The sequence below is a fragment of the Bremia lactucae genome, linkage group LG1, assembly GCF_004359215.1.
Source record: "Bremia lactucae strain SF5 linkage group LG1, whole genome shotgun sequence".
Taxonomy (NCBI): domain Eukaryota; phylum Oomycota; class Peronosporomycetes; order Peronosporales; family Peronosporaceae; genus Bremia; species Bremia lactucae.
Genome location: NC_090610.1, coordinates 15490927 through 15502528, shown reverse-complemented (window position 1 = coordinate 15502528; position 11602 = coordinate 15490927). Strand labels below are relative to the sequence as shown.

The 11602-nt window shown below is 43.0% G+C and overlaps 1 protein-coding gene across 1 annotated transcript; it reads right to left on the bottom strand.

The window, feature by feature from the left end:
• Window positions 1-1812: 1812 nt before the first annotated feature.
• Window positions 1813-4141, bottom strand: CCR75_004049 (uncharacterized protein; the record flags this gene model as incomplete). The annotated part of the gene is made up of 12 exons (XM_067962139.1): window positions 1813-2228; window positions 2301-2432; window positions 2488-2562; window positions 2622-2766; window positions 2860-2927; window positions 2991-3098; window positions 3161-3262; window positions 3307-3426; window positions 3468-3621; window positions 3686-3788; window positions 3856-3946; window positions 4124-4141. 12 exons carry the CDS (start codon window positions 4139-4141, stop codon window positions 2223-2225), a joined length of 1122 nt encoding a protein of 373 aa, XP_067814944.1. The 3' UTR covers window positions 1813-2222.
• Between the last annotated feature and the right edge of the window lie 7461 nt (window positions 4142-11602).

Below are 11602 nucleotides of genomic sequence, written 5' to 3'. Positions count from 1 at the left end.
CCGACCCTGCTCCGCACGACTATGGACAAAAGTGTCATCAAAACAAGTCCGTGCAAAACCTCGATGAGGGCGAAACAGTTGCGTCACTAGACGATAAAAGGTAGCCGGAGCGTTGGAGAGCCCTTGTGGCATAAACAACCACTCCCATAGCATACGCTTGGGGAGCTAACCGCTGTAAGAGTGATATCACTAGCTCGCAGGAGCAGTGCACTGTACATTGTACATCCCCCATATTGTTTTAAAAAACATCCTTTCTAGGAATAACGATTTGTGCTGGTATAGTGGTAGCCTTTAACTTATTATAAGCATGCACAATGCGCCATTTACCATTTGGCTTTTCGACACAAAATGCCGGTGTCGAATGTGGAGATTTGCTCTCTCGTACCATTCTCGCCTCGTGCTTAGCACGAAAGAAATAGTTAATGACGTCACACTGTTCCCTTTGTAAAGGCCACTGTCGTTGACACAGTATTTGGTTTCCGGGACCAAGTCAATTTCTTGACGGACATTTCTATCCGGAGGTAAAACAGATGGTGGATTGGTACACACCACATCTTGGAATTCCTTAATCAAGAAATAAAATGGATCCGTAGATCTTTAAAGATCGATGACCCACCCCACGCACTTAGTGTAGCTTTTGTGTCATTCAGGACAGCTTCGTCCATAGGTGACGATGGATTTAACTTAGTCGTCGTCGAATGACCGCCATTTCAGATAAGTCCCCAACTTTTAAGGCTCGACCGCACTCATCGATAGACATCTCTTTTAGCTCTAAAGAGCATGTAACGAAGGGATTGCCGCAAGTCTTATTTCTCCCTCAATTTTACCGGTTACACCATTTACAAGCGTGTGTAATTACTCACACGTATCACTTTGTGAGGGTATAAACGCTTCGCGTCTCCCCTGCCTTGGAGTAGAGACAATACGCCTCTTAGAGGCCGGGATATTCACGTCCCCGGGTTTTCCAGTCTGTATTGGTTCTATACAAGACATGGTGTCTAATTTGACATCCAAGGAGTTAGGTAACTCAACTTCCTTATCCAGCGAACGTTTACGTGTCGCTTCACGTGCATTAGGAGGGTTTGACCCAAAATTTCCTGGCGAACTGCCAATAGTGTCACTATTGACTCTCAGTATGGTGCCACCTCGGCCGCCCACACTCGGTGGACTTAGATGTACCACTCCATGTATCTCAGGGATATTGCACCCTAGAGGTCCTGGCGAACCGCCAACAGTGTCACTACTGACACTCAGTATGATGCCACCTCGGCCGACCATACTCGGTGGACTTAGACGTGCCACTCCACGTTTCTCAGGGATATTGCACCCTTGCTGATTCGGCCTTAGGCCAAGAATGCTTTCAGCATTTAGTGAATCGTTATTATAACGAGTGTCACTCGACGGAGCACGTGTCGTTCCTCTTATTTCTGCTGAGTCGGGCTCAAAATTAATGTTTTTAACATTAGAGTTTATTAACTCAGACATGCCAATGTCTAAAACACTGACAGACTCATTCAATGATCCGCGCTAATAGCGCTTTTGTTGCCTAGCAAAGGTGGATTCATGACTCTCCAAAACTTTGCTAGGAACATTGCGCGTGGCGCCTAAGGTCTTAGACCTCCAATCGATCCATGGCTCATGGTGTTCAAACCAGGCCATACCAAGGATGAGATCGTATCTCGAATCCAAATCAAGGACGCGACAGCGTTCCATACTGTCAAAGTCCAGACTTGGTGATACAAAGTCAAAAGTCAATAGAATTGTGTTATTCTTAACTAGCAAATCTGTTGACTGTTGTTGCCGTAAGAATATTTCAAAACTGTTCATTCACAAGATGGTCTGTCTTGATCTGCAATCGCCAAGATGGGTGATTGCATCAAGCGCTTGCAATCGATCCATGGCTCATGGTGTTCAAACCAGGCCATACCAAGGATGAGATCGTATCTCGAATCCAAATCAAGGACGCGACAGCGTTCCATACTGTCAAAGTCCAGACTTGGTGATACAAAGTCAAAAGTCAATAGAATTGTGTTATTCTTAACTAGCAAATCTGTTGACTGTTGTTGCCGTAAGAATATTTCAAAACTGTTCATTCACAAGAAAAGCTGCTTAAAAATGGTCAAGTTCGCACCTCAAAAGCGTTTATTTGTTCTGCACAAGATGAAATTGACAGGCCGCTGAGCTATGAAAAAGGGTTCTCCTATTTGTGGCTCTGTTTTCGCTTATTTCTAGATGATTGGAACAGGAACAGGCTTAAGTTCACTTTGTTAATTCATGCCATTTTTTAATAAAGTACGCACCTTGCGATTGAAGCGCTTGCGAGCAGCCCTCTTTTCATTTTTTGCATCGATTTTCTGCTGTTCTTCGTATGAAAGCGACTCGTATTCCTTTTGCTTCTTTTCAATTCGCTTTGCTTGATAGCGAGCAACCTCCTGCGGCATTCCGAATTACTTGTTATTTTTAAGCCAAGGAAAGTATCGAACTTACATTTTCCTGATCCAAAGCTACAGCATCAGCAGCTTGCTTAATTTTTAAGCGCCTCTTATTCGCGGAGTGCTTCGCCTATCAAATAATTAAAGCTGAGTTGTGATACAGCACGTAGAGCAAGCAGCGAGACGTACATTTGATGACAGCTTGGTGGTGGCCCCCACAGCGTCAACCAAAGCAAAAATAAGCTGAAGCGCTTGTAAAATGTTCAGCTTCTTGGAGCCGCCGTGAAGTTTAAAACGGGCCCGCAAAACGTTCGTCTGCGTCTTTGGCAATCCCCTATTAGGTGACACCGATACATTTGTCACATCGCCCTTTGATTCTAAAAAGCGACAACGCCGGTCACATCAAGTTATTGGTTAAATTACTCACATAATGAGCTGCTTATTCATGTCCGTGACAACAATAGATTCAATAAAGTCTTCGAGGTCTTTAAGCGACTGCAAATAACGATTAGTCTAATAGTACGTATGATGACAGACGAAAGAGAAACGAGGACTAACTGATTGGATAGAGTGTGTAAGCGCTGCTTTTGGAATTTCAGCGCAGTCTGTTGCAATCCACATGGACTCGGGGATTTCCTTAGAAGTAATTTGCTTCGCTATTTCGATCTGTAAACATGTTAAAAGTTAAAGAAACAAAGCAACTCCTTGATGTACAAGACAAAACGCACGAGCTCAGGAAATGTTTTGGACAATGCCGTAAAGCGCCGCTTCTTGATGATACCGATAATAAATGGGTCCATTTCTTCGCTATGAAGCCCAACGTCAACCGTCTAACAATGACCCTTTGTCAGTATGAGTAAATTGCATTGTATACATGAAATGTTGCACATTTGTTGTGCTTACTAAATAATCCGACGTTGGCACAATGATACGGCAAATACGGGAGATAAGGTCGTGGCGAGGAAGTAGCTATCGACACGAGGCTTTGACTACGCTGATATTGGTAATGATTTTAAAGACAGACTTTGCTCGCACCTCTAAGCTTGCGACGAAATGCGTCAAAAAGCGGCGACCCGTGCAAAAGTATTTGTAGGTATTGTAGCTTTCCTCTATAAGACCAAGGCTGTCGTCCACTGACGACCCCAAGAATGAAAATTGGGTGCGCAACACTGGTTCTGCTTCTTTCAGCCTTCGTCACGACATCTTTTAGTTCGCGATTCGTTCTCCCTCACCAAAAGAAAAGCCAAACATACCATTTGCTCGCAATTTTTCGATTCTGCGCTTTACCAACAAAGAAATGCAGAATGTACAGAATAGCAAAGCCCCAGCTAATTACCTCAAAGATAATGTCGTCCGCTGGCCAATTACAAATGCAAAAAATTAAATGTTAGTCCTTCAGTGCAAACGGATTTGGCACACCCACGATTCTGAAACGGAATCAGCTCTTGAGCAACTGTAATCAAGCCTTGCGCAGGCATGCTATTCGAAGGCTTAGTGGTCGCGGTTTCTAAGGGCTACACGACACGTCACATATCCATCAAATCTTATCAATATAAGACCCTAACTCGCAAGGTATGGACCTCAACTAAGTCAAACTCGTCTTCTCCTAGTTCTCACAAATAATAACGATAGGATTCATACATGCGATGAGAACTGTGAGTATGGCTTTGCTCACCGAGGACGAAACTCACTGCCAGTTGCGTCAACATTCCCGTATTATGCCACCGCATGTGGCGACCAACACGCGATGGATGCACTAGAAATCGGAATTAAGCGGAATTGGATAAATTGTCATTCGGTGCGACTATTGCCACAGGTTAATCGAGAGCACCTATCGACCAATCATATTAGTTTGCACCGATCAGCCAATCAGAGTGTTTTTTCTTTGGCAATAGTCAAAACGTCTGTGGCAATAGTCGCACCCTTTGTCATTTAATAGCAATTTCTCGCTTTAAGGTATGTGTGGGAGAATTCAGGACTTTGCATCAAAGAGAGTTTGTGGGCGTCCATTGCTATTCAATTAAATCGATAATTTTTTAACACCTTGGCCTGTTGTACAGTCATTCCTCCGATAGATCAACCCTCAGAAACTTATAACCCTCGCTAACTTATAAGATTTGACGTCCTAAAGGTCTAGACAAAGGCTTTAGAATAGAGAAAAGAAAAACTGCATTTATTTAATTAGTTTCCTACGTAACGATCTTCTATCTACTACTGAGCTTATAATATAAATAATTAACTAAGTATGGCGCTTCCTTGCGCACCGCACAATCGTATCTTATCACGATTGGCGGATTTAGAATTAAATCAACCTATCAATTGAGCTAATGTCTTATTGCATCAATATTACCCAATTTGGTAATATTGGAGCCATTGCAGTCAAAATTAATAAAGATAAAAATTTTGTACTTCTATCTCATAGGAAATAATAGTTATTGTTTCTCCTATAAGAGAAAATACTTATGTAACCGGACACCCCGTTACATCAACCCCCTTCTTAACCAACACAATATAGTGACTGATGTAAGGTGACAGGAAGTACTAATATGTCTTTCCAGTGATTCTGCATTATTAGGTTCAATTAAAATTCCGAGTTTTTCTGCATTATTGATTTTGACTAAATCAACACGGCGAAAAAAAATCTGTGCGCGTGGCCCGTGAGGCCACAGCTGTTATGTTTCAGTAGATGCTAATTCGTCTACGTGGGGAATACGTCACCTCCTACTCCCATTGGAGGTGACTGATACATGTCATCTGTTGATGAGATTGCAGGTGACGGTGACAAGTCACCTGCTTCACCAATTGTAGGTGACTGGTCCAAGTCACCGGCATCGCTCGACCTGGTGGCATCTGTAAAGGCCGCCCTATCACCAGAAGCTGAGTCCGTTAAGCCTTTAGGTTCTAACGTGACAACCAAAGAGGTGATGACGAGGTCGTTCGACTCGTCGGACCTCTTTGATGGAGAGTCATCTGATGATGGCTCTGTGGTCGACGATCAATCTCGTGACGTTAGTATGTGTCATCAGGAACTAATTAGTCGTGAAGGGAAGAGTGCTGCTGGTGGTGCTAGTTTGCATCACCAGGAAAGTGATGCTAGGGATCGCTCCAAGGGCCAAATCAACTTTAACATTAATATAAACCAACCAAGGAGAGGGACCGCCATACGTTGGGGCTCGCTCGCGAAAAGAAGCCTTGGTTGCCCTCGAAGGTCATCTAGCTCGTTGGTTTGGTGTGACCAACGATCGTTACCAAATATCGCTATTTGACTTATCCAGACTTCAAAAGCCTGAAGCGGATAATACGAAATTCTTCATCTATGCCTTTTCCGGCATTGGTGGTACACTTGTAAGCGGGCGAAGGATGTCAAACCTTTGTTATAAGCGTGGACGGCATTTCGCAGAATGTGCAAAGCATAGGCCGCGGGACTGGCATGACAAACTGGATATTTTCGTGAACGGCTCGAAAAACGGACCGTAGTCAGTGCACGCTATAAGTTGCACCATTTGCATATAGAGGCAGGGATACCTTCCCTTCCGTGGGAGACTCATGTCCATGCTGTTATAAGGGCGCAGGTCATACCCTTAAGAAATCATGCTCCCTTAAATATCCTCACTGGAGGACGCTCATCTTTTGTGAGGTGCACCTAGAGAATGAGAACCTTCAATCCTTTAACGAGCGCAGAATGCGCTCGTTCTCTGGTAATCCCTCTGTCGAGGAGGATGGGTCTCGTCGTACTGAAAAATGAGACCCGGAACGTCCAACATCAGTTGGGAACGAGGTTCCCAATTATAATGCGAGGGTATGAACCCTCGCCAACGAACGAGATAACTCCCTCGAACCCCCTTTACCTCGCGGTGGTTCAAGAGGCGTTCAACAAGAAAACGCTTATCACCACTCGAATTCGTTAATGGATGCGAAGGGGGAGGAAAAATCGGGTTGCCCTCGTCTGACGAATTCGAATCAACAGCGTGACTTGAATCACACCCTTCACTATTTGAGGGAGGACATTGATCACGAGCGACTTCGTCGCCGCGAGTCAGCGGTGACGGGCGATAATGTTTAATGTGACCAGCTGAAAAGTTGTGCGCAGAATGCGACTGATCAACTAGCGAATGAAAGGACACATCAGTCCCGTCAAAACAAGCTAATGACAGCTCGTCAGTAGATCTCTTCCTTGGATGAAAGAGTGGATCTTCTGGATCATGCGAATCAGATTCTGCACCAAGACTATCATACTTTGGCTCGTGACTATCAGGCTTTGGCGGATGCCCTAGATCGTTCCGGTGTAATCCGGAATCGGAAGAAGCTTCGCACTGATGGTACGGGCGGAGAGCCCAACATAAAACGTAGGATGCGTACGCATACTACGAGGCAGCTCGATCGTGTACGCATTGCCATGGCAGTGCAATACACGAAACGGGCCGATATACCTGGGCAGTAATTTATTACTGTCCCTCCCCAGCCCCTTGAATAAGAGTCACTGTCAAACAAGATTGGTATATGTGGATGGCGTAAGTCTTTCACGAAAAATGGTGTATGCTCCGCAGAAGCATGCACTGAATTGTTGATGGCAAATTCTACAATCGGCAAGAACTCGCTCCAACTCGCAAAAGAGATGGACGTCTTCGCGAAGGATCTTTTGGAGGATACGATTTGCACGTTCTGTCTGACCATCTGTTTCAGGTTGGTCAGAAGTAGACATTTTTAACTGTGTACTAAGTGATTTGAATACAGATTGCCAAAACTCCGCCGTGAATTTAGGGTCTCGATCTGGGACCAGTTCACGGGGATAACCATGGAGACGAAATATCGTGTCAACAAAGACACGAGCACAGCCTTTGGCTGTGGTCCACTCCGGTACTGCATCAAGATAAACCATCTTGCTGAAATGATCAACAAGCACAAGAATACCATTATTCTCGAGATTTCCTTGGGAAATCCGAAGACGAAGTCCAAAAATATAGGGAATGCCAGCACTCTCCCGAAACAGGCAGAGGTTATAACGAAGCGCAAAATGAAGCACTGGGCTTATGATACGTAAGTACTTATTTAGAAATACATATTTTAAAAATAAGAAAAAGGCATTAGAATACTATATTATTTGGTTGAAAAACAAAATTAATTTTGATTTTAACATATATATTCAACTTTTCATTATGATATTTAAAATTATGTCTTTTTCTTTGATTAATCTACAGCCGTTGAAAGGTTTAACTGTTTTATATAAAAGAAATTTAACTTAAATTCTCATTTTATTTTCTTAAAAACATTGTATCTCCCTAAACCTGTACCATGTATATTTTTTTAAGTTTTACTACTTAACTAACCCCTATTATTTTTTTAACTTTCAATTTGAATTCTCACCGAGTTCTCATTTAATTTCTTCAAAGCTTTCAAAACACTAATTTGATCGATTTTATGTAAATCGTCCGATAGCTCACCTAATGATTTGATTGGTTGTAATACCGAATTATTCAAAGAATCGGTAATTTAATTTAAATTATAAATTCAATGCAATCATTATTACACCATTTTAAAAATCATTCAGAAAATATTTCTATAAATATGGGAGAAACTTCCTAAAGGTGTATATGTTGTTTGTTTAATATTTATGGAACAAATACACCCTTTCGATGTAAAGTAAAATCTCCAGGGTTTTTCCTTCCAAAATATCAATAAAAAGAATATTATAGTGATTATCTAAAAGGTCAACTAAATAAATAGGGAACCGGTATAGGCACCCCCTTTGAGTATGGCCACCACCCTCCCCGTCTATATTGACTAAAGACCCTTAGCCTTTGTTTACATGAGGGTTCGAGGCACTGAAGGTCAACTAGTACTGATTAGTACTAGTGAAAGGTGCCCCGTTACAAAGATGCAGTCTAGTTCTAGAATGCTAAGCCCTAAGAAGCTTTAAAGTAGCGGGATCCATAATATTTTCTTTCCATTTTGCTCCGTGCTATCAAAACCAACAACAGATCTCCCTCACATAAATTGCAGCCCCTTTACTATAAGTTTATAAGAGGTTAGTCATTGGATTACAGTAAGTTATAAGTTAGCGACATTAGAACGACCATGGTGGGAACAAAGACGTCATATAAAATATTTTTACTGTATGGTCATTCCACTGCATCCAAAAATCAACAGTTATTCCTTTACAGTCGTGTAGCGGAGCTATCTCGCTCCCAAAGTCAGAAGACTTTTAGACTCAGAGAGTCTCTTAGTTTTATTAAATCAATGGGATTAACAACTCAGGAAGCCGTACAAGCTATAAAAGCTTAATGAGTCCTAGTTCAAGGGATTCAGGGGTTCGTAGAACCAAGTGGCAACTAGTGCCCAAGAGGATATACCTTAGAAAGGCTTCTATCTCTTACAGATCGATGCGCAAGCCTTAGAAAGGCACTTAACGCCCTAAGATCATAAGGGGAACCGCACTTTATTTAATCATTTAAAACTAAAAAACCTTACCTTAGCTAATTAAAAATTTAATTTCGGCCGCCAGATTTATATCTGGCGGAGACCACATTTGTTACCCCTAGTAATTGGGGTTTAAGTAATTATTTATTTTTAGAATAGGATAAAAGGGTATTTTACCCATAAAGTATGTACCACAACAACGGTTCTCCAACCGATGTGTGCCCCATTACACCCCCCCCCATCAGACTGTTGACACCGAGTGACAACATTCGCTTCATTTCCTTTTTGAGGTTTGAACCTAAACAGCTAACCGTTCGGCATAGTGAATAAATAGATTCACTCCGCTTGGTGCGGACGAGCGTCTCAAGGAGATAGCGGGTCATAGCTTGGCCATCTGGATCTCCGAACGGTAGCGAGAACGCCGGAGGAGATCGCTGCTCGCGACGCTCTTGATAAGCGATACCTTACGTCAAAGGTAGTGATGCGAAATCAGTATTCTGGACGAAGCTGTCCTGGATGACACAAAAACAGCGTGTTTTGAACACAATTAGGTCCAAATTCAGATAGCTGTAAGATTGAGATTTATTTTCTGAGAACGAAAGTGTATTTAATATAGCAAATTCGTTGACCAAACTTTATCAACTACAGCTGGACGCTTTATATTGTGAGTATACAGGGGCTGTTGAGAAGTAGCACTGTTTTTGTGCCATTTGATAGGTGACAACGTGTCAAAGCAAGGGCATTACGTATAAGGTGACTTGTTGATCTCGCCAGCGCCGTTGCACCGCACAATCGTGTCTTGAAACGATTGGCGGGGTTGATTTAGACTTAAATCAACCAATAGAGCTAATGTCTTATTGCACCGATACTACCAAATTTGGTATTTTTGGAACTGTTTAAGTCAAAATTAATAAAGATTATAGTTTTACGCTTCTTTATTAATTTTCTCTCATAGAAAATAATATTTATTATTTGTCTTTTAGGAAATAATACTTATGTAACAAGACACCCCGTTACATCCCCCCCCTTAACCAACAGACACCATAGTGATTGATGTAAAGTGAAAGGAAATATTATTAGTATTTTCCTGTAACTAGCATTATTGGTTTTAATCAAAGTACCAATTTCACTTGCATTATGATTTAAATCAAAATAACGATTTTATTTGCATTTTGATTTTAATAAAAAAACAATTATATTAGCATTCTTGATTTTGACCAGAATCAAGATGGCGACAAACAAGTCTGTGCGCGTCGGCCACGAGGCCGCTAAACTGGCAGCTGCATAGATCAGTGCCAGCTGTCAGTAAGGCAGATGTTTCAGTAGACGCTAATGCGTCTACTGCGGGGGATATATCACTTCCTACTTCCATTGGAGGTGACCGGGGTATGTCATCTGTTAATGACATTGCAGATGACAGGGACACAAGTCACCTGCTACACCAATTGTAAGTGACTGGTCCAAGTCACCTGCATCGCCCGACTCAGTGGCGACTGAGAAGACCACCGGATCACCCGGGGCCGAGCCCGTTAAACCTGTGGGTTTTAACGTGACTACTAAAGAGGTGATGACAAGGTTGTTTAACGCGTCGTACCTCTTTGGTTGGGAGTCATCATAAGATGACTCGAGGCGTTGACCACTCTGGTGACGTTAGTATACGTCACCGGAACTACGTGGTCGCGAAGGGAAGAGTGCTGCTGGTGGTGCTAGTTTGCATCACCAGAAAGGGGAGTGAATCTAGTGATCGCGCCCATATGAGCCACCAGGAGAGGGACCGCCATGCGTTGCGGCTCGCTCCTGAAAAGAAGCCAGAGTTACCCTCTAAGAGAAAACTCATTCGTTGGTCTGGTATGCCCAATGATCAATATCATTTTCGTGATTCGACTCATTTTAGTCTTCACAAGTCTGGTGTGCATGAAACGGAATTCTTCATCGATGCCTTTTACCGGCATCGGTATTACACTTGCGAACGGGCAAAGTATGTCATACCTTTGTTCCAAGCTTGGACAGCCTTGAACAGAATGTAAAAAACATAGGCCGAGAGGTCTGGCTAATAAATTTCCACGACCGTAGTCGGTGCACGCTATAATTTGCAACATTTGTCTAGCGAGGCAGAATTCCTTGCCTCTCGTGAGGGGGCAGGTCATACCTTAAAAACTATGCTCCCTTAAATATCCTCATTGGAGGACGCTCATCTCTTGTGAGATGCAACAAGGGAATGAGAACCTCCAATTCTTTAACGAGCGCGGAATGCGCTCGTTCTCTGATTGTCCCTCTGTCGAGGAGGATGGGTCTCGTCGTTCTGCAAAATGAGACCCGGAACGTCCAACATCAGTTGGGAACGAGGTTCCCAATTATCATGCGAGGGTGGATACCCTCACCAACGAACGAGATAACTCCCTCGAACCCCCTTTACCTCGCGGTGGTTCAAGATGCGTTCAACAAGAAAACGCTTCTCACCACTCAAATCCGTCAATAAATATGAAGGGGGAGAAAAAATCGGATTCCCCTCGTTTGGCGAACCCGAATTAACATCGTGACTTGGATCACACCCTTAACTATTTGAGGAAGGACATTGATCACGAGCGACTTCGTCGCCGCGAGTCAGCGGTGACGGTCGATAATGTTTAATGTGACCAGTTGAAAAGTTGTGCGCAGAATGCGACTGATCAACTGGCGAACGAAAGGACACATCAGTCCCTTCAAAACGAGCTGTTGACAGCTCGTCAGAAGATCTCTTTCTTGGAGGAAAG